The 23,092-nt window shown below is 30.7% G+C and overlaps 2 protein-coding genes across 3 annotated transcripts in view; one reads left to right on the plus strand and one right to left on the minus strand.

Annotated features, from left to right (window-relative positions):
* Nucleotides 1-347: 347 nt before the first annotated feature.
* LOC126736603 (proteasome subunit alpha type-6-like) lies at nucleotides 348-8,532 on the plus strand. The gene is made up of 3 exons (XM_050441043.1): nucleotides 348-669; nucleotides 7,806-7,961; nucleotides 8,062-8,532. The coding sequence occupies exons 1-3, from the start codon at nucleotides 457-459 to the stop codon at nucleotides 8,431-8,433; spliced, it is 741 nt and encodes a 246-aa protein (XP_050297000.1). The 5' UTR covers nucleotides 348-456; the 3' UTR covers nucleotides 8,434-8,532.
* LOC126736580 (ATP-dependent RNA helicase DHX30-like) overlaps nucleotides 1,188-23,092 on the minus strand; it is a 47,371-nt gene continuing 25,466 nt past the window's right edge. The window contains exons 11-13 of one of the 2 annotated variants that reach the window (XM_050440987.1): nucleotides 20,639-20,721; nucleotides 13,198-13,440; nucleotides 1,188-1,336 (exon numbers count right to left, since the gene is read on the minus strand). In XM_050440987.1, coding sequence (XP_050296944.1) covers nucleotides 13,422-13,440; nucleotides 20,639-20,721 — 102 coding nt within the window. In that variant the 3' untranslated portion in view covers nucleotides 1,188-1,336; nucleotides 13,198-13,421. Of the gene's footprint in view, nucleotides 1,337-13,197; nucleotides 13,441-15,202; nucleotides 20,557-20,638; nucleotides 20,722-23,092 lie in introns of those variants that run through there. The other variant, XM_050440986.1, reaches the window with a different exon arrangement.

Consider the following 23,092-nt stretch of genomic DNA (forward strand, 5'->3'; position numbering starts at 1 on the left):
GTTCGTGACATGTGCAGCGACAAGCAAAAAATCATCTGATGATAAAGATGTATGATGTATGATGATGATGTCAATAAACATGTCCGACTTCATTTTCACATCCGACAAATATATTCAAACGAAAACTAAATTCTAGAACAGGCTTATGCTGTTGCCAAAATCCGCTTAAGTGTAAATAGCCTATACGATATGAAGCTACGACTGGCGCGTTGTGCCGTTCGGCAATGCTGCTTATGTGAGAATCGGGCATTAAGCTTGCCAAACTCGATGCGCGTTTTTTTTAAATTATATCGAGATTATTTTCCAGTACTAGCTTGATGGTTGACATTTGTCAGATATATCAATTGTCAATTGTCATAGAAAATCAACAATCATCCTGGAAATTTGCTTTTGAATGATTTTCGATTTTCGAAAAAAGTAGTTTATCTTTAAACCTAAGAAAACCACTAAACAAAAATGTCGCGAGGAAGTAGCGCCGGTTTTGACCGACACATTACAATTTTTTCTCCCGAAGGACGGCTATATCAGGTGGAATATGCTTTTAAAGCTATTAACCAGGCCGGCCTCACTTCTGTAGCTGTTAAAGGAGTTGATACTGCTGTCTGTGTTACCCAAAGGAAGGTGCCTGATAAGCTTATCGATGCTAGTACTATTACTAGACTTTTCCAGGTAAATTTAAAACTTTCTTTTTAATAATTAGTGTCTTCAAGTGCTAGGTGTTGCCAAAAACCACCTCAAAATTGGCTTATTTATCAGTTCAGAAGCTCTTATTATTGTTACTGTATTACACCACTCTGGTTAATTATGTTATGCTATCAATCACTCCACCACCATTAATTTCAGGGCCCTAAAAAGTAAATAGTAAGTAGACATCTAAGTTTATACTCAAATCAAATATTTATTCATATATTACACAGTATGTGTTTTGTACAAGTCAAGATGCAAGTCTAATGGCTACAAATAAATATAAAACAGAATACATAAAGAGAACAAAGTTTCATACAGAATCAAGACATAAAAATGCACAGCCAGATATAGCTCCATCAACAGTAATCCATATTCAAGACATAAAAGAGTAATTTAATGCAACAAGAACATTATTCAGAATCATCAGTCAAAGGAAATTAAAAATGCTTTTCAACTACCAAACTTTATTCCTTAAAAGAATAAAAGGCACCATTTACCAAATATAATTTAATTTTTCTAAAAAGTTTCCTGGCTTGAAGATTTCTTATATGGACTGGAATAACATTAAAGAACTGGACACAATAGGAGCCAGAGCCTCATCTGGTTCTAGAGAGCCTGTTATAATATTTCTACTATATCTGGTGTATATCTAAAAAAGTTCTAAACTGTGAGTTGTTATTAACAATGTAAATGAAACATTGATAGATGTAGGCACAAGGAAATGTAAGGCAATAAATGTAAGGTATATGGAGGTCTCAGAAGTACTGCCTACTGTTACAATTATCAGCAGATGTGTCATACTCGAGTAGACATAAGTATTCACAATAAGATTAAATATGAAAATTATTATTAAAATGACAAATCACTGTCCTGGAATTATTTAAATAAAAATATGTAAAATATATATGTATATTGGTTATTTAATATACTATTACTTTTTTTAAAAATATTTAGGAAAATACTATATTTTTGTAGTTGATTAAAGGATATATTTTAAAGTTAATATTTTTCAGTCACTATGCTTTATTTTGTAATTAAGATCTGATATGTACTTATATAGCTAGTATTTAAATATATACAACATCTATAAGAGGAAGCCAGAAAACCTAGACTAGAAATAAAAAAATGTGAAATGGACACTATAAGAAATAATGAAATAGGGCTAATGTTAAGTATGTTTCTAGAAAACAAAAAGGTGATGAAAATAATCTGTTCTCATAGGCATGTTTTACAGAAAATGTTAAAAGAAAGAAAATTATTCATATTTAAAAAAAAATCTGAATAGTTATATTTTGTCTGTGCATGCTATTAAGAGGCCACCTTGGAGACTGTAAAATGATATCTATGTTCATAATTTTTTTTCTAAGAAAACACAAACCACTGAAAAAAATTGTATTCTGGTATTTTATTGTTGATGCATTAAAGTGTAAATTCAATTGTTCTGTAATGTAGGATCCCCTAACCTTAAAACTTGCTGGGTTCAATTATTTAGATATATTTTAAGATCATAAGTTTTTCTCAATGTACCAATTTTACCATGCATTTAGTCGCATTTCTGCCTTACTTAGAAGAAATTGTTGGTTTAAGAAATGATTATATTATTTCTAGAAGCAGTACAAACTAAAATTCATACAATATCCTTTATTGGAGAACAACTCCATGAATACATTATATATCATAACATTGCCAAGCCTGTTGTAGCCACCATCCTGCAGCCAAGTTTGAGATACCACAACCAAACCATACTTGGTCTCACCCACAGATTTATAAAAAGCATGAGTCTTACTGTTAAGACCATGAACATTCTGATACAGTACAGAAAGCTTCCTGTTAGACAAATCACTCAGTTTAAATGCTGCCCATGGCCAGATACAATTTTTGGAACACAGTAGCTATAAACAATTCTCAGGTCCTCCTTGCCAACTTCAAGTCGCTCATGCAATTGCTTTCTGATTTTCCTATGCAGTGGTAATTGATTTGAAGTTTTATCATCTGTGAGAGAGAGGTGCTTTAGAGAGGGCACAGTTTTGATCTTTTCGAAACATTTTAATATTTCAAGATGGAAGCAACAGAAGAAGTGCATAGTGGGACTACACTTCGAATTCGGATTATGCTTGGAATTATAGACTTTTTTAGAAAAAATGCTAGATTTATCTTTGTTTTGGTTAATTTAAATTCTACTAAAACAATCAATTAAATATTTCAGAAAATCTTACAATAGGCTTTAAAGAATTGTTTAAGTTTTGGTGTTAAAATTATGTGAATCGGTGAAAAAATGTAGAAGTTATGGTCGGCTGTTTTAAAAGAGACATAACCCCTATAAATCTGTACTATAATAGTCGCTTTCTGATGCATTGAAATTTTAAATATATTCACTCTAATTTGGTGAAGACTGCTAACATCACTATATTGAAACACCATAATGCATATAATAGTAATGCAGTTGTTATTAATTAAAATTTAAACATCAAGATTAATTTTCAGTAATTCAGGTCTCCAGTCTGAATATTGCACTTGTGTACTAAAACCTGATCTGTTGGTAGCTGCACAAGTATTTCTCAAACCAACAGTTTCTTTTAAGTAATGCAGAAATGCTACTAAATGCTGGTCTATTAAAGAAATAATTATTGTAATTTTTTTTTTAGTTTTAGTTCTATGTTTAGTTCACTTACCTGAATTACTTTTAAGTGTTTGGAAGATGTATAGATAAATATAATATCCAAATTTCCTGAATATCTAAACTAAGTAGAGAAAACAGTAGCTGCTAGATAGGTTCTTTCCTTTGAAGAACCAGTGAAATATAGTCATATTAAAATTAGTACATTGGGAAAATATGATCTTAAAATATATCTAAATAATTGAACCCAGCAAGTTTTAAGATTAGGGAATCCTAAATCTGGGGCAAGTCTATATAATCTTACTCCATAGAGTATTATGTGTCTCAGTGTGCAGTCCCAATTGTGTACAGCTTGTATTGATAATTTGATAGAGATATTTATTAATGGTGTATCATAATTTTCATCTGCCAATTCCACGATCGGAATTAGTAAAGAACTCTATACTTTATGCAGCAATAAAAATGCACAACCATCTGCCTTCCGTAATAAAATTGATGACTACTTTTAGTTGTTTTCGCAATGCCCTAAAATCTTTACTACTGCAAAAAGCCCTATATACAGTAGAAGACTTTTTCAATTTCCTTTTAAAGCACACACACTGGCATTATTAGCTACTTATTTATTTGCAAAATGTTTGCCTGCTTTTTATTGTTTGTTTTTTTTTTGAGACTAAGGTTTTTGACAATTTTATACATTTAATTGTCTGTATATTTGTATATAAAAATTATTTTATTTATGTATTTCGACCAAATTGTACAATTTGATAATTTGTACAGTATTTTTGTTTTGTTATGTACCTATTTACTTTGTGTGTATTTTGTCTGAGTATTTTTTTTATGTTTATTTGTTTATATTTGTATTTTTTTTTCCTTTAGCTTTGTCGATAAAATGTACATTTTCTGACAATAAAGCATTTGATTTCTGATGGTGTCTTGGGTTGATAGGATCAAATTTTGCAAAATACAAGGCTCTTCTAGCCCATTCATTTAGGTATTTTAGAACTGTACAGAAACAAAAACAAACTATTCAGCTTAATTCGTAAATATTCCATGTGATCTGAAAAGTCTAAGAGTTCATCAATATGTACACCCAGAAATTTAGTTGATGCCTGCACTTCAACCTCAATTTTGTTGAAGTTTACTTCTTTTGGGGTTATTTCTTTGTTTTGTTTTAAAAATTAGAACGTTTGTATTTTGTTCATTCAATATAAGCTTATTTTTATTAAATCAATCTTTGCTTTTTTTAAACAGTAGACATAGCTCAGAGATGTTTGAAGATGCCACTAATAAGTTTGTGTCATCAGCCAATATTGTTAGGGTATTGCATACTGTTTGAATATTATCAATAATTTCAAAAGACAAGTCATTTATAAACACAATGAATAAGAAAGGCCCCAAAATATTCCCTTGTGGTAAACCTATATCTGTAGCCTGAATTTGTGATCTGCTGCTTTCTACCACTACTTGTTGGTGTCTATTATTGAGATAAGAAGTGATCCATTTTAAGAAATTATTTCTCACCCCATATAACTGTAATTTCTTTATTAATAAATTTCTATCTAAACAATCCTAGGTCTAAAAATATTCCCAATGAAAGCTTTCTCTTCTCCAAATTTCTCAAAACTGCACAAGTGAACTGAAATATGGCAGTTTGTGTAGATCTACCTGCAAGATATCCATGTTGATTATCAGATAAAATATTGCATCTTTTAAAAAGCTGATTGCAAACTGTCAACTCAAACAGCTTTGAAAAACTTGGAAGTAGGCTGATAAATCTATAGTTGTCAAATTCATTAGGATCACCCTTTTTTTGTAGATTGGCTTAATGAGTGCACATTTTAATTGATCTGCGAAAACTTCAGATATGGTTGGAATGCAAACCTTGACAATACTTACTGGTATATCATCATTTTCGCAGCTTAATTTATTTACTTTTTTAAGAATACTTAAAAGTTCACTTGGGTTTATGGGCTTTAACAAGAATCTTCAAGGGTTAGCTGCTATATTCGTTTTCCATGTTGTTTGTTTTAAATCTTTTAAGAGATTAGGTATTATTTTAAGCAAAAAATTGTTGTAATCATTGGCAGCTTGCCCAGTGATAGATGGTTCTTGATTTATGACTTTCCCAGAAACTTCTTGGTATATAGTCCACATACATTTATTTTTATTATCTGGTGTCTTATCTTATTTTCATATTTTTTATATTTACGTTTTATCAGCAGGTCATCATACTTTTTTTTTACAATTTTGTACCCATCCACATACATAGGAAAACATTGTTTTAATATGAAAAGAATATATAATCTAGCCTTCACTTCCCTCACTTTATCATTATATTTATAGAGATCTTCTTTTTTACTTTTCTTACATATTAGTTTCTTTGAAAAACTTTGATTAAAAATTGTTTCAAATATATTCACAAAAGCTCCCCATTGGATTATTTACATCACAATGTTCCCTACCAAAAACGTCAGCCCAGTTTTCCATAATAAAAAAAGTTTTGTTTGCTTCAGAAAAAAATCGTTTGTATTTTTTTGGGTATGTATACTGGTTTTTAGTTAAGAAAATTTTTTGCCCTTTATGATCTGAAATATGATTAAATATGATCTGAAAGACGATGTTTGCAAAGCCATGCCTAGAATACAAGCAATATCAATATTGATAAATATATTATCCATGCAACTATTTTTTTCAACCTAGTTTTTTCTGTAATTGTTGGATAGAAATTAAATGAGTTCATGATTGAGAATTGTTCTTGTTTATTTCTATTAGGTTTTAAAAGTTCAATATTAAAGTCACCTAAAAGTATATTTTTTTCCATGTACACTGCTACTCCACCATATCCTTTCTCACGGCAAAAGGAAGAAGCTAAATGAAAGTTTCTAATCTGGAAAATCTGAAGCTAATCCCTTCTCTTACAATGTTCTGTTGATGATACAGATGAATTTGCAATCGGAGTTTTCCTCAATTAGGTGGTTTAATCTATCCAGAGAGTTTCCAATTGATTGAACATTTTGGTGTACTGATCCTAGTTGTAGTTGAGCCTGTTTTTGGTCCAAAAAATGTTGATTGTCACTTGAATAGTTTATTTGTTGTCGCATTTTGTTTAATTTTTGCAAAAAAGCTGGACAATTTCGGTCACCTGCCGAGTGGATTTTGTCATGTAAGTTCAACCTTTTACAGTTAGGGCAGCTTAATGTAGTATTTTCTGGGCATTGGTGACTTTCATGTTTTTCTCCACATTTTGAGCAGCATGGCTCACTTCTGCAATACTTAGCAACATGACCAAAGTAACAACACTTAAAGTACATAGCTAGATTGGTGTATTCTTGTACATAAGCTTTAGTTAAATTAAAACTTAGGTTCATTTTTTATAAACCATTTAAAGATATCAGCTTTAGTGTGTAGCACCCAATTTTTTGTATTCTTATTTCTGCATTCTTTCTTAGTGATGACTTTTATTTTGTTGTTCACATCGTCTCCAAATATAACTTTTATGTCGGGATTTTCTTCTATTAGTTCTGCAACAAAGTATTTTGGGTCATAACTTTTTTCAATGCCAGTTATCAAAAACATAGGATCTGTGTTTTATAACTTTTTGGTTTGCAGAATCTTGGAGTTTTTGAGTGCATTTTGTAGAGCATTTTGTTGAGTTATATCTTTGCACTCAATAATTATTCCTCCATTCCTGAAATGTTTCTTTCCTGTCAAGGGTTTCAAAGGTTCTTTTTTACTTCCTGCATTACTTTCCTGGAATTATCTGATTCTTTGGGTCTTATATTTATTTATTTTAGGAGGAGTTACCCATTTTTTCTCCGAGTTTTCTCCCTCTTGCTCGATTGACTGTTTTGTTTTCAATATCGTACTGTATGTTTTTGTCGACTGTGGCTTAATATTTGTGGGCTTAGGAGTTGGTATATGTTCCTCTCATAATTCTTCAAACTTTTTCTGATTATCGTTTATATCGCCTATTTGTTGCAGCATCATTTGATTTTCTTTCTCCAACCATCCTACTTTATAGGCTAAACTGGTAAATTTATTCTTAGGGCTGCCCGTTTCAAATTTGTTACGTCGCTTTTATTTGGGAGTTCGTCTTCGGAAAACAGTAAGACGGTCCCTATTGCCTCACTAAACAATTTTATTATATCTTCAGCTGTGTTGATTTTGTCTTCGGTATCTAAATTGTGTCTTTGAGTCAGTGGTAAAATAAATCACATAAATATTGTCGGTAATGTTCAATTAAAAAAAAAAAAAACTTAAATTTAGGTACTTAATACAGCCATATTTGGTCTCAGGTGTCAAAAAACGTTTAAACTTTGGTTAGTCTCGATTTACTATATCTGCTGTTATTCTTTTGAAATATTTTTTATTAATGTTACACTTTGACAAATATTGATCAACAAACCACACCAGTTATAATTAATTCCCAAAGCTCAATGTTACCATAATACAAATTCTTGATATATTTGACCTGAATTTCTTAACAAAAATGCTTATATAGCTTACAGACAATGTTGGCTGTGTCATGACTGGTATGATGGCTGATAGTAAATCTCAAGTGCAACGCGCTCGCTATGAAGCTGCCCAATTCAAATATAAAAACGGATATACTATGCCAATTGATGCTCTATGTAGAAGAGTAGCAGATATTTCCCAAGTAAGTTATTAAGCTATTAAGTTATTTTATTCATATTTTATGTAAAAAATAGCTGACCTTTATTTCTTGCAATAGTAACTAAATAAAAATAAATTTCCAGGTTTACACTCAAAATGCAGAAATGCGTCCTCTGGGATGTTCAATGGTTCTGATAGGCTTTGACGATGACATGGGACCCTGTGTCTATAAAGCTGATCCTGCAGGATACTACTGTGGATACAGAGCTATTGCTGTAGGTGCTAAACAAACTGAAGCTAATAGCTATTTAGAGAAGAAATTAAAGAAAAAGCAAGACCTTAATGGGGATGATGTTATTCAATTAGCCATTAGCTGCCTTTCTAGTGTCCTGGCAGTAGACTTTAAGCCAAGCGATATTGAAGTAGGAGTTGTGTCTAAGGATAATCCAAAATTTGCTGTTTTAAGTGAACAGGAAATTGATAGACATCTTACTGTTATTGCAGAGAAAGATTAAGTCTTTAAATTTGATTGTTTTTGTATTATTTAAAATAATTCATTGCTGGGTTTAAGTTTATAACATACTTTTTTCTTAAATAAATAATCTGCTAACATATTTATTATACTGTTTTAATTTAACTATAAACTAGTTAATTCCCTATTTATATTATACAGGGTGGGCCAATCAAAAGAAATCAAGGGTAATCTTCGCACCGTCGATTTTTATTTTAAGGGGGAAATATTTTGTGCATATCCTCAGCTTTGCAGTTTCAACCCTCTCGCGGGGGTGAGCCCGAACCTTAAAATCCTAAATGGGATAAGAGGTCAAGTTATACCTTATTTTAAAGGTAATTAAATTTAAGGTAAATAAACTCTCACACTAAATTCAATGCATTATTTTTTTTAATTGTATGCATTCATTTTTGAGAAAATAGAATAATTTATAGAACTTATATGAATGATCGGCTTTGTTTCGTTTTGATTGGCCATCCTGTATATTTATATGATACATCCATTTATTCATACACTAGGAAAGTGAAATAATTTAATAACTAAAATTATGCTAAATATCTGGATCCCTCAAGTCGGCTAGAAGTAGATACTTGGCTGACAGATGAGGAAGCAGCCTACAGTACCATAGACCACTATGATAGGGCAGCCTTCTATTCCAGACATACCGCACGAGCGGGTGGAGTGGCAATATATGTTTTACAAAACTTTGGGAAATTTGACGCTTTTGACCTCAAGATTCACCAATTATCGATGGCAGCTTAGAAGCATGTGCTACAATTATCGAAGTGAGAAATATTACTCGTATTGTAATTTGTTCTATCATTCACCTAGATCAGACTAATATTTTTTGACTCACTAGAGATGTTACTATACAGTGCATACATAAAAATGAAATGGACCGTTTCTGAAAAAAATGCCCGAACCCGTCGATTTTAATATTTGGTTTAGGGCTTTTCTACGTAGAAATTAAATATACAGTGTGACTCAAAAAAAGGATACGATGTCATCAATATGTTTTTTAAATGGAAACCACCATTTTTTAATGCAGAATCAGAAAAAACGCATTTGTTTACAAAGGATATGGTGCCAACGAATAGTGGTTAGATAAACAATTTTGAACGAAAAATGATGATAAAATGTAAAATTAAAGAAATACCTATCTAAATTAAATATTCGAATTGGGCACTGTTAACAACCTGACAATAACCAAGGCAATTTTAATTTTTTTTTTTAACGATGTAAATGACATCTGGAGTAATATTTTTAATTTCGCGACATACACTTTACTTTTTAAGCATCCCCTTAAAAATTAATCGAGGGGAGTTAAATCTGGCGATCTGGGTGACCATTCAATGAGCCCTCGTCTATCTATCCAAAAGATCACGTTGCTGCATGTCGGGTTCTGCCAAATCCGGACACAAAGTTTTCAAAGCGGGGATAAGATCATTTTGAAGAAAGTCTAAATACCTCTCACGAGTGAGAGTGTCATTAAAAGTCAGGTCCTAAAACTCTTCCTTCCACTATACCGCACTACACATTAACTTTTTGAGGGTTTTGGGTATAACATTCTGTGAAACCAATGAGGGTTTTCGGACGCCCAGTATCGACAATTCTGTCTATTTACATGGCCGTTTAGGGTAAACGTTGCTTTGTCAGAAAATATGATCCGTTTTACAAAATTATTATTATCATTACATAATTGCTGCATTTGGTCACAAAATTCATTTCGACGATCAAAATCAACTTCCGATAGCTCTTGAAATAAGAATATTTTATAAGGGTGGAACTTTGCTTTTTTTCAATACTTTATGCACAGTAGATCGCGATAAATTAACATTAGAAGCCATGCCTGTAGGATTATCTTGGACCATTAAGTTCATCTTCTTCAGTTATAGAACCCCGACTAGCTTTTTGAGTATCCCGAACATGCCCAAAACTTTGCTTCAACTCTGCTTACCATGCTTTGGCTAATAGGCCACCGATCAGGATGAGTTGCATTAAACAGCTGAACCACCTCCTTTTGGGTACGCGACATATCTCCGAAACCAATCATGCACAAGATTTCGATTCTTTCACGTTAAGTGTATTTTCTCATATTTTATACAATAACAGTAGGTAATCAAGTGTAGTTACTAATAAAACGTAGAATGACACTGCTTTCGCCTCTCAAAAAGAATAAACACCACTTGAAAATGTAAGAAAACTTCATTCATAAAATACATTCACTTTTTGACACTTTCAACAACAACAAAAAAACCAAAATACCAACATTTAATTTAGATAGGTATTTCTTTAATTTTACATTTTATCATTTTCGTTCAAAATTTATGTAACCACTATTCATTTGTACCATATCCTTTGTTAAAAAATGCGTTCTTTCTGTTTCTGCATTCAAAAATGATGGTTTCCATTTAAAAAACATGAAATCATATCTTTTTTATGAGTCACCCTGTATATTTCATTTCCACGTAGAAAAACCCTAAACCCAATATTAAAGTCGATGGGTTCGGGTTTTTTTTCAGAAACGGTCGATCTCATTTTTATTGAATTTATCCTTTACTTACTTTATGGATGCCCTATATATCTTTAAGCGTAAAGCTTTTATATTTGTATCTGGCGATTTTAACTTAAATTTTAGCAATGTTAATGACGAAAAAATATCTAATGTAGTAAATGTTATTAGTTCATATGGACTGGTACATTCTTTTTTTATATATCTAGATCTCAATCAAATACTTTAATTGACAACATCTTTACACATGTTACAGTCTCAAATTCTGATAGTTTGGATTTAATTTTTTCTGACCGTAGGGCAGAAATTTTATATTGCAACTTCGGTAAAACTTCAAATTTAAATTCTAGCAAATTTATTCAAAAAAGGTTTTTCACGCGGGAAAATATAGATTATTTCAAATTCTTACTTAAAAAAAAATGAATACAGGATTTTAATACTATAGGTAGTATGGAGACTTTCACTGATTTTTTCTCAAGTTATTATGGCCCTTTTAATATTGCTTTTCCACACCAAAATATATGAAGTGCCAGACTCACAAAAGAAATTCCTGGGTCACACAAGAGCTTATAGATGAAGGTATCAGGCTACGAGAGATCTTCAATACAGTAAGACACTCTAATAACCAAAATATAAAAAATCGTCACAAAAAGAATATCTATGAGGCAAAAAAAGGTTATAACTCAAAAACTCTGAAAATATTACTAAATGTGCCTGGAATATTATAAACTCTCACACTAAAATTAAACAAAACAGTAAAAATCTTCCTGTTATAATCAAGTATGAGAATACTAAAATAACTAACCAAACTGAATTACGAAATGCTTTCAATAACTTTTTTATAAATTCTGTTGATGAGCTTTTAAAAAAAAATAAATCAAACACTAATATAAATATTCCATGTAATGGTAATATAAACTCTATTTTTCTGGAACCAATGACAGAATGTAAGGTTTATAATATTTTGAAATCAGTAACTAGCAAGAGGTCTTGTGGAGTTGATGAGACGCCATGTTCTATTATAAAAGACTGTACAGAAGATATCTGTCCTCCACTTACCTATTTGATAAACCTGTCATTTGAACATGGATATTTTCCAGCTGTTTCTGTATATTAGTTCCAATACACAAAAAAGGGAAATAAATCCTTATTGAAAACTATAGGCCAATTACTTTATTGTCAGTTTTCTCAAAGATATTTGAGAGGTCATTACGAAAAAATTAGTTAAAACTGATTAGTTTTCTAGAACGTAATAAAATTTTAACTGATAGACTATTTGGATTTAAAATGAATCGATCAATTGAAGATGCCATAATATCTTTTTATCTACATATTTTTGAAAACTTTAACACAAAATTGAATCCACTGGGTATATTTTTGCCTTTTCAAACGCTTTCGATACAATAAATCATAATTGTTTTAAAAAAGTTGCCCTCTGTGGAATTAGTGGTTTGGCCTACGAATGGATAAAGAGTTATTTAGCTGAAAGGTCCCAGCATTTGGTATTACTTTCTTAGGCTGGACATCTATAAGGGAAGGAATACCATAAGGTAGTGTATTTTCTTTTTTAAGTGTTTATAAATTATCTATTCCTGACAACAAACAGAAATTATATAATACTTTTTCTGATGAACCTCTGCTTTTGTAAATGAGTAAGATTATGGATCACTAAGCACCCAGGCCAATCAGTGTGTGAGGGATATAGATGAATGGTGTAATAGAAATGATCTTTCTCTCAATAGCACAAAAACTAACTTTTAAGTTTTAACACCATTTAGAATAGTGCAGGATTTTAGCCTACATCTTAAGGATAAACAAACAAGCTTTGTACAAAAAGATTCCACCAACTTATTCGGAATTACAATTGATCAGCACTTATCTTGGAACAACCACATTCAAAGTGTATGTAAAATGTGTATGTAATATGTGTATCTTACGCAGTATGTTTATAAGGAAGCATTAAACATATTTTATTTTTGCTCAGTCCAATGAATATTAACATATAGATTATTGTCTTGGGAAAACGCCAGTAATATCGGTGCAGTTCTTCTATGCCAAAAAAATAATTCTCAGGACAATAATTTCTTTGCCTTCTAGGGAAACATGCCGTAATATTTTTAGCTCTGAAGGAATTCTAACAGTTGTAAATCTTTATATGACACTGTGCCTGCTATGTTTTTAAAAAATTGGATCAACTTGAAAAGTGTGGTGATATAAATAAATATTCAACAAGAACATTATACAATCTATACATACCAGCAGCCAGGTTAACACAAGTTCAAAAAGGACCTGGTATAAATTTTAACCATTTTCCGCCCAACTTCAAGGATATCCAAAATATCAAACTTTTTAAGATAAAACTGAAAAGTGTACTGGCTATGAATCCATTTTATTCCTTACTGAATGCTGGTCTGTATTTAACTCGGTTTATTTCCCTTTAATAATTTTTTCGCTTTTGTTATATCAGATATTATACTGGTTTAAAGTTCTTTAGGAGGTCTAAAAAACAGAAGAGAACGTTTTAGATTCTTTTATTGTATATTAGAACATTAAAAAAAAAACATTTTTTTTAGCTTATGTCAACGCGGCCATCTTTTATGCGTATTGCATTAATAACCTGCAGAAGGATAAACTCGTAACTTTCATCTTGAACCAAAATTGATAAAATGTTAAATTTACCTTAGCATAAATTAAAAAAAACTTTTTGGAAAAAAAAACTAAAGCCAAAAAGTAACTAACAAAGAGCTAAAAAACTACGGACTCTACGGGCCGTGTAAGCTTCCTTGCTGAAAAAAGACACACCGGTTTTCCGACTGCGTTTTCTGAATATCCTTCGTTAAACATCTGTGCAGATATGTACACAGAAAAAGTTCGTCATTTAAGAGCTTTGCTTCTTATAGATTGGACGAATATATCCACATTCTCGTCCATCAATCGAGAAAAATACTTGAAGCAAAAGAATTCGTGGTTTCGATACTATTGACATGATATAAGTTTATTAAGACTGAAAACAAAAATAAACTTTTACGCTAGAAACATCTCCGTAGACGCACCAACACAGATGGGAATAATATAATTAAAATCTGTAATATATATAGCTTATAATTAGTTAAGTCCATAATAATTTTACGAATTCAAGTTCGTATACAATTCTGGCGTATCTTTATAAATATTGCGATATAGCCTCTATAAATTTAAATAGATCTTCTTAGATAAAATAGAAGTAGATTCCAGCAATTAAAAAATTATTGTTTGAGCCTTCTAAAGATCTTCCTTTAAAATCCTCAGGGATGAAAACAGAGTGTGTCATCAGCCACTAGAAAGGAAACTTTCAATACTTATATATTAAAAACCATTTTAACATATCAATCATAACCATTTTATGTAGGATTCTTACGAGTATAGGAATAAAAATACTGGACAAAAAACATGTCCCAAAAAAGGCATATGTTAAGAAGAGTCCATTACTTGTATTTTTTCCAACAAGCCGCAAGTTAAACGTGCAGAGTAGGGAATTAAGGATCGATACGTTGTGTTTATTTTCATTTGCAAAGTGTGTATTAAGAACCAACCATTATTATATACGGTGTGTATAAAACAGTCAATGTTTCTAACACAAAAATAAACACAAAAAGTTACATATACATAGAAGATGCATATAAACGCATACAGTTAGAGTTTTTGGCAGAAATCGTCCCTGAAGGGAATTTACATAAGTTAAAAAAGAAACATCTCGGGTACTTACGTAGCTGCAAAAGTAATATGTGTTAATTTAAATAACGTTAATACTCCCAACTGATTTACTTCTGCTGGCGTTTTTTTATGTTTTTAAATAAAAGATAACCACCACGTCGTATCAATTACCTTATTTCATAAAAAATACTTTCTATTTGTAAAACCACTAAAACACTGTGCTTTCCGAAAAGACAGTGTATACAGTTGATTGAAAAATAAACACAGAATTTATTGCCAAGTAAGTCAAGTTATTCAGCAAGATGCGGCATAATAACTGGCCTAGTCACACATACCTGCCTTCATGATACCCAGTCTTGGGCAACATTTTACTTAAACATGTTGGATATATTATGTGTAGTTGCTACTAATGATCTGATCTATAGATAATGATCTAATCTAATTTACAATCATCCTTGTCGGCTTCTTCAGAGCTCATATGAATTAATCGCAACTAAAGAAGTTAGTTACTACTATCTTTTAGATGGTGTATGAAGTTTTTAAGTGTTCGGCTTCGAAATAAAAAAAATAATAAAAAATAATATATATTTAACCAAATAATACAACTATGATCTTAATTTTAAGAATCAACTTTCTCTCTGCAACTTTGGTTAAGACTAGTGTAAAAATAGTTACAATATTTAAAATTTACACGATCACTTAGTTTCATATTTAAAGACGTTTTTAGTAAATCGTGGCAGATATGCAAAAAATTATCTTGAGTGTTATGTACAATTTAATAACATATACTTTTATATAAGTCGTTGCTTTGATATTAAAAAGAGAGTAGTGGCTGATGCATTTGGTAAAAATATTACTGTTTCGCAAACTACGTAAAGGGACATAACATATATTTTTAAGTGACTTTTCTAGTTCGCCACTCAAAAGCTAATGTTTGTCTTCAAACTAATACCTTGTAATATCACAATAAAAACCCAATTCAAAAGGCAGAAATTCTAAACTGTTCACAAAAATAATTTAAATTTTGCTCTAAATAAAAATGACTCATTTGATACTTATTGCATATCTATCGTTACATACATATAACGAAACTAAAACATGTTAAAGTACTAAAATAAAACTGGACTATTTAAAATCTGCTACTATTAATAATAACATAACATACATAAATTAGTTATAATATTTACTATATTGAAGTCGTGGCTGTAAAAATTTTATAATAGAACCGAAACAACATGCAAAAACTTTACATATACAGGGTGTCTTGTAAGTACAGAGCAGATTTGTTAGTGTACAGGGGAGATCAATATAAGACTATTAAAAATCCAAAATTGTCTTTTTAACGAAAGCCAATTAATTTGATCTACAAGTTTTAATTTAACAGGGTCGCGAAAATTTGGTTTAATTTTTTGGCTGCAATTTATGTATTTTTCGACTCGTATTATTTTATGACATTTTAATAATTTCTAAAAATTATAAAGACGCATAAGAGATGTTAAAGGAGATTTTTTGCGTCATCAAGGAGTTATGAACGGAGTAGAATTTCTAATGCACTACAATTGTATAGATAAATGTTGTTGTTTTGGAGAAAAAAGAAATTTTGGATAAGTTATTCAAAAAAACGATTTTTACATGGTACTAGGTACCTAAGTAAAAGCTTTATAATTAGTTATTTTGTTGGGTATTACGTCACTTATAATAAAAATCAATTTAGAAAATACTCATACGCTCAAATATTAAAAAGAAGAAGAAAAGACTTATTCACGTATTTAAAAGAAATACGGACTTAAATCTTTAACGATACCTTTCGTTATATTTAATTTAAGGTAAGTGCAATAAGTCTTAAATCCAATAATTTACTTGAAGTATAATAGATTTTTTATATACATATGGGTTGAGTTTTAATCTATTGATCTCTGAGCTCGTTTCTTCTTTTCAATATCCTACCTAACTTTATTATGATTATCGAAATTGAAAATCATGAGAAAACCTACTTATTTAGTAAAAATACCTAATTTGAACCAACATTTCGGTAATTATATCTACTACTGTTATCAAGCTAAATAAAATTAAATTAAAAATATGAAAAAATATACTTATCTTTTCTAATCTCTCGTCTGCCTTTCGTTTAAATCTTGTTCTTAATTCGAAAATTGTTATAATCTTTTTTTTATATTTTGACTATTGATTGATACTTTAATAACCTGTTTGAAAGATATAGTATCAAACAATCGTTAGGTACGATATTGAAAAGAAGAAATGATCAATAGATTAAGCTTCTGGGTATATAAAAATTCTATTATACCTCAAGTAAATTATTGTATTTAAGACTTGTTGCAGTTATATTAAATTAAGTATAACGAAAGGTATCGTTAAAGCTTTAAGTTCATATTTCATTTAAATACGTAAATAAGTCTATTTCCTTCTTTTCAATATTTGAGCATATGAGATTATATGAGAGAAGAGCATATGAGCACATCTTATAAATTGATTTTTGCTATAAGTGACGTAATACCCAATAAAATAAGTAACTTACTAGGTACCTATTTGTTTTTATTATTTAAATTTATAAATCGATATAGATATCGGTTCTAACGCCCTACCATACCACTGAATAATTAATAGGTTTAAACAGCATCTTATTATCCTGTCCATGCTTTACATTATCATAAAAAACGCATTTAAAACTTTGGTAAAAGTTATTGCTGACAACACTTGCCATTTGTGAAATTTGTTCAAAAAAGCATATAATTAAATAATGGAATCTTATTACATAGGGAATAGATTGATCTGGCAAAAACCCTATTTATGGACAAGCACTAGTAATATTTCTAAAACAGAGAGAGGTTAGCAATTAAGTAAAATCAAGCAGTATTAAAAGTAGCAAGAAATGCTAAGCCTATTTTTTGGTAATCCTTTTTATGAAGAGCTGCGAATCCTTAGATCACGGAAGAAATTGCTGAACATCCATGAAATCTATGAAAACTTATATTTCTAAACAGGCAAAATTCATTAAATATTTAGTTACCAATGAAACCGATTTTAGCTGAGTCAGTATAATAAATTTCCAAAACGTTGCAAGTGCAGTTAGCACGAAGAACTAACAAACAAAATTCGGAAAAAAATTACCTAGAAATGCTAATAGTCAGTGACAAACATTTTTAAAATCTGGCCCGACTTGTGTGTGACTATGTTTCTGATCTGTATATCTCTCCAATTCGCTCTGCAGAGAAAAAGTAATCACTGGAGATAAAAATATATAATTTGAGAAATGGCTTTTAGTTTAATAAAAAGTACATACCAGCATAATTTTAAAATAAAAATAAATTAAAATAAGTGACGTTATTACAAATAGAAAAAATAAATTGTTTCAAGCTACAAGCAACTAAAACGGAATTCCAGTGCTGATAATACAAAGGAAGTTTTATTGGTAGTAAAATTTATAAACTTTTTTTTTGGGCGTTAATTTTTATTAAATTATTTTTACGTATTGGCTTTTTACCATCTTATGGAAGATAAAATATTAGTACATTTTGTTTAGAGATATTAGCTTTTTTTTTATATGTTTAGTATATTTTGTAACAAATTTCTTTCAATGATCTTCAAAAAGCTCTATCAAAGTCATATTTTATAAAAATAGTAGGCAGATACTATTTTTCATAACTGCAACAAGAAAATATCTGTCAAATTTTTAGAGAACAAAAAGAAAACATATTTCTATTTGACTGTTAAATGTTCTTGTTTAATAACAGAGGTCTTTAAAAAAGGTCTAGTTCTCACTATTTTTAAAAACATGCTATTTTACTACTGTTACTGCTGATTACAAATAAATTAATTACAAAATATGTTTTTTTTTTTCAAAATACAATTTTTAGTGATTACCTGTTCTAATCTGATCTGAATCCAAACACATCTCGGTATAACTGTAGATCTATTTTCGCATGGTTTTTGTAGTTTATAAAAATGACCAATATTTAATAGCTTTATTATATTATAGCTTTATTATATTCACCTCCGCGGAATTATATCCCTTACTTACCAGACAATCTGTATAAATGAAAAAAAATGTATCACATTTATAAAATTTCTTCTTAGTGAGAGTGCGCTTAAAGCGCACACATCGATGACCCAATGACCTGCCATAATTTTCAAATTATGTCAGTCATATCTCTGATTATTTTACAATGTTTATACAGGGTGATTTTTATAAGAAGGTCATGCTTTTGGGGGATGATAGGGGACGTTCAAATATAACTTTTGATATAAGACACTATGGGTCGGAAATGCCTCAGAAGCAAAATACAGGGGGTTAAAGTTTTTAAAAAAATTAAGAAATTAATTTTTAGTTTTTTGACTGTTTAAGATATTGGTGTCAAATTTTTTCAATAAAGCTACCTAATAAAGATGCTTTAAATGTAAAAAGTAAATTTTTAGTTTCAACCAGTGGCGTAGATCAGATAGGCATTAGAGTATTTTTTTAATAAAAAAAAAAAATAGTACGCCACTGATAATTAAAAATTTTAAGAATCCTTGGTTTATTTAACAGAAAAAAAGGTATCCTGCATCTTTTTCCCAAAAGGCACCATTTTATCAGTATTTAAAAATAAATAACTTTAATAAAACCTAAGGAAAAAAAATTTATTGGATAACGTTAAAAAATACTAAATAATAAATAATAATAATTAATTTAAAAGGTGCTCAAAGTGGCCGCCATTTTGTTGGATACAGAGCCTGCAGCGTAATGTTAAATTGTCGTGAATTTTCTGAATAACTTCACCCCTATCTTTAATTTCGCCTGCAGCTACTGCAATGCGAGCCAAAAGATCATGTTCATCTGGCACAGGTGTAGAATAAATAAGTTGGTCCAAATGACCCAACAAATAAAAATCACAGGGATTTAAATCGGGGGAGCGCGCTGGCCAAGCCACTTGGCCTTCCGTCCCAATCCAACGTCTAGGATATCTTTGGTTTAAATATTCCCTGACAACGCGACCATAGTGTGCCGGACAACCATCATGTTGAATGGTGAACCACATTATTTGCCGAACATCCAATGGCACATCTTCTAAAAGTTCAGGCAGTACATCTCGAATAAAAATCAAATAATTGCAATGAGACAGACGTCTTGGCAAAATGTACGGACCAATCAAGTTCTCCCCTACAATGCCTGCCCAAACATTCACAGATAATTAACTAAAAATTAATTTGTTATTTTTTTTAAAACTTTAACCCCCTGTATTTTGCTTTCGAGGCATTTCCGACCCATAGTGTCTTATATCAAGAGTTGATATATCAATAGTTGATATTTGAACGTCCCCTATCATCCCCCAAAAGCATGACCTTCTTATAAAAATCACCCTGTATAAAGTCTAAGTTATATAATCGAATAACATGTTCCTATGAACCCATCTTTAACATAACATAAAGGTTAACAAGATAGACAAATTTCTTCCCATGCAGTCCATATATTGACTTTTAAAGTCGCTTTTTTAATTTGCAGCTTTCTTTTCACTAAGTCCAATCTAATTCACTAATCTGTACAAGATTGATTTAATAGGTCTTTAATAAGAGAAGACTTTAACGCTTCATCTTTTTCATATTAATCTATGACATCTATCATATAAAATTAAACAAAATAATTGTATGTTCTTTGATCAAAAGCAGCAGCTTTACTAAATAGTTTTTCTTCAAAAGCATTTGAAGTCAATCCATGGGCACATTGTATGTACTAACATATTAAACAGATAAGTATGTAACTAAACAATCTTGTTTTTGCTTAAAACTGCATGTAGATTACTTAGGATTTCATCCCAATATTGTAAAAATTCAGAAATATCCTCACCAGCATATGTGAGCTGATGAATTAGATATTTATATGAGAACTGTATTGCTTCTTTACAATCCATAAGAACCTCTGCATCGCTGTAAAACGTTAAATCTGTTAATACTTTAATTGAAGTTTTAAAATTAGGTAAGATATTTTCATAGTAAGATAAATACTTACTTTTTCTTACATAAAAATCGCAATTTAGTATTCTTGATACCAATGATCACGTCATTCTCATCAATTGGGTTGTTTGGATCAGGCTGAAAATAATAAAACCATGTAAGCTAAATTAATATAAATAAACGACCCAAAAATTGAACACAAAAATACTATAAGTATAATAATTCAAAATATCTTTGTACGGGTCAAGTGCACCTAAAACCCCGGTTACCATAATATATTTATCAACAGCATATATTATACTGTGACCAATTAAAAGAATTTTGCAATAACGTTGCAATATTTTTAAGTCACTAATACAACAACTAATACGCAAGGGGCTAATACGAGGTAACTGATAACTCGTTTTAAGGCGACAGATTATTTATCACATTATTTAAATAATCTTTCTCCTTTACTTAAGACTAAAATGAAAAATCGAACAGTAAATATGTTCCTGGTATGATAAGTTAATAAGATCTGTCTTTTGTCTGTTTGGTCTGGACCCGGCATTAAAAATTATTTGTGTATCCGTGTTTTATAGATACTTAGTAAGTCCTCTCAGAAAAGCCATGAAAGAAAAACCACCAATGAAGCCATACTTATTAAGATTGAACAGCATTTTTTCGTGATACTAGTTGAATGTTTTTGATAAAACAGATTAGCTGCAGTAATTTTTTATGTAGAAAGCTAAATTGAATAATGTTTATCAGGTTGTAGTTAGTAAAGAGCTCTAAGATGCCTATATTGGCCAGACTTAGACAGAGTCGAAAGTAATAATAGGTCGATAGTTCGACGGATCAGTTGAATAGGCTCCTTTATGCACCGGTATATTATTAGCAAACTTAAGGTAAGAAGGAAAACACCCTCTAGTGAAAAAAGAATAAACACCATAGAATGTGAAAGAACGAAAAATCAATAATTGATGTGTAAAAAATTGTTTTATTGTTTCGTGTTTTACACTAGATAATTTAAAACAATAATTTTTTCACTTTTTCTTTAACTGAGGAGCGGAGCTCTCTCTCCCTTTTCCATGACAATATTTACCATCACTTGAAAATTTGGCTTTTCGTAAAAACTACTCTTTTACCTAATCTAATGAGCTTCCACTACTGTTTTTTGTAAATCCATCCTAATTTTAGTTAATCTAGCAAAAAAATTTACAGCATATAGACAGAAATAGGAAATAGGATTCAATGAAAGTTGATGACTAGAACAAGAAGGCTTCTGTTTTTATTATATGGATCAGATTCCAACATAATATATGGAACAGGGGCGGCTAGTGCATAAGAGCTGCAGAACCCCCAACATTTTCATACAGATTAATTATCTTTGAAATTATTTAATATTTTTCTAAGTAAAATAAAATTAAAACCTAACAAAATAATAAAACAGTATATTTTCGGCCGAGAACGCCATATAGTAGGTCTCAATGCCTTTAATCCGCGCTCCAACGCGCCTCGAACGAACACCTGATTATTACAGTCGGTCAAGTAAGAACTGTTGGCGTGACCATCACTACAGCTACAATGCCTTTAACGCAACCTAGCTGGACCACATTCGAGTTCTGTGTTCCGCGTTGAGCCCTTTTTCTGGCCCCGCACCGCACTTCGCCCTAATTTTAGATAGCGAATTTTAAATCGGAACGGAGCTGCAAACATTTGCAGTAATTCTGCTGACTGTTGACGGTTTTGCATTTAGTTGTTGGTTGTTTTTTTGCGTTGTGTGTTGTGCTATGTCAGCTGATCTCTATACTCTAAAGATGAATGTGGTGTAATGTATAATTTGATTAATATAAAACAATTCTCCCAATTTACGTACGAAGAAAAAATAAAACTAAAAGAGGAAGAGCGGCCGTTTCCCGATATTTTAATAGAAAAGTGTGGTTCAAGCCGTGGAAAATCATATAAAAGAATTTTTACTCCAGATATTTATGCTAGAAATAACTGGATATGCGGATGTAATAAAAAAAATGCTCTTTTTTGTTTTCCGTGCCTTTTATTTGGTGGGGACAAATCTTGGACTGTAGTTGGTGTAACTGACCTGGTGCATCTAAGTGAAAAAATTAAACGCCACGAAACATCGAGAAATCATTTAAACAATGTAATGAATCTGGGTTTGTTGGGTAGTGTTAATATTCGTGAAAAGTTGGACAGTGCCTATTGGACAAATATTCGATTATATAACGAGAACGTAACAAAAAACAGGTACTGGTGTTTTGACGGGTGACCATTCTAATATATCGTTGCACTGGACTTTATGTGTTATCTAAAATTTTGTGGATTATTTGAGCTTGCGCTTAGGGGTCACGATGAAACTTTGACATCGGAAAACCCAGGTATTTTTCGTAGTCTGATAAATTTTACAGCTGAACTTGATAAAACAGTGGCGGAACATTTAAAAGACTTTAGTGTATTTAAAGGTGTATCAAAAGATATTCAAAATGACATTTTGGATTGTATATTGGAAGTT

Source organism: Anthonomus grandis, chromosome 5 (genome assembly GCF_022605725.1).
Source record: "Anthonomus grandis grandis chromosome 5, icAntGran1.3, whole genome shotgun sequence".
NCBI lineage: Eukaryota > Metazoa > Arthropoda > Insecta > Coleoptera > Curculionidae > Anthonomus > Anthonomus grandis.

Excerpts from the sequence above, each read along its gene's own strand:
- LOC126736603 (XM_050441043.1), top strand. The coding sequence starts at position 457 with ATGTCGCGAGGAAGTAGCGCCGGTTTTGACCGACACATTACAATTTTT. Across the intron at positions 670-7,805 it reads CTATTACTAGACTTTTCCAG|CTTACAGACAATGTTGGCTG; the intron begins GTAAATTTAAAA and ends ATGCTTATATAG. Across the intron at positions 7,962-8,061 it reads GAGTAGCAGATATTTCCCAA|GTTTACACTCAAAATGCAGA; the intron begins GTAAGTTATTAA and ends ATAAATTTCCAG.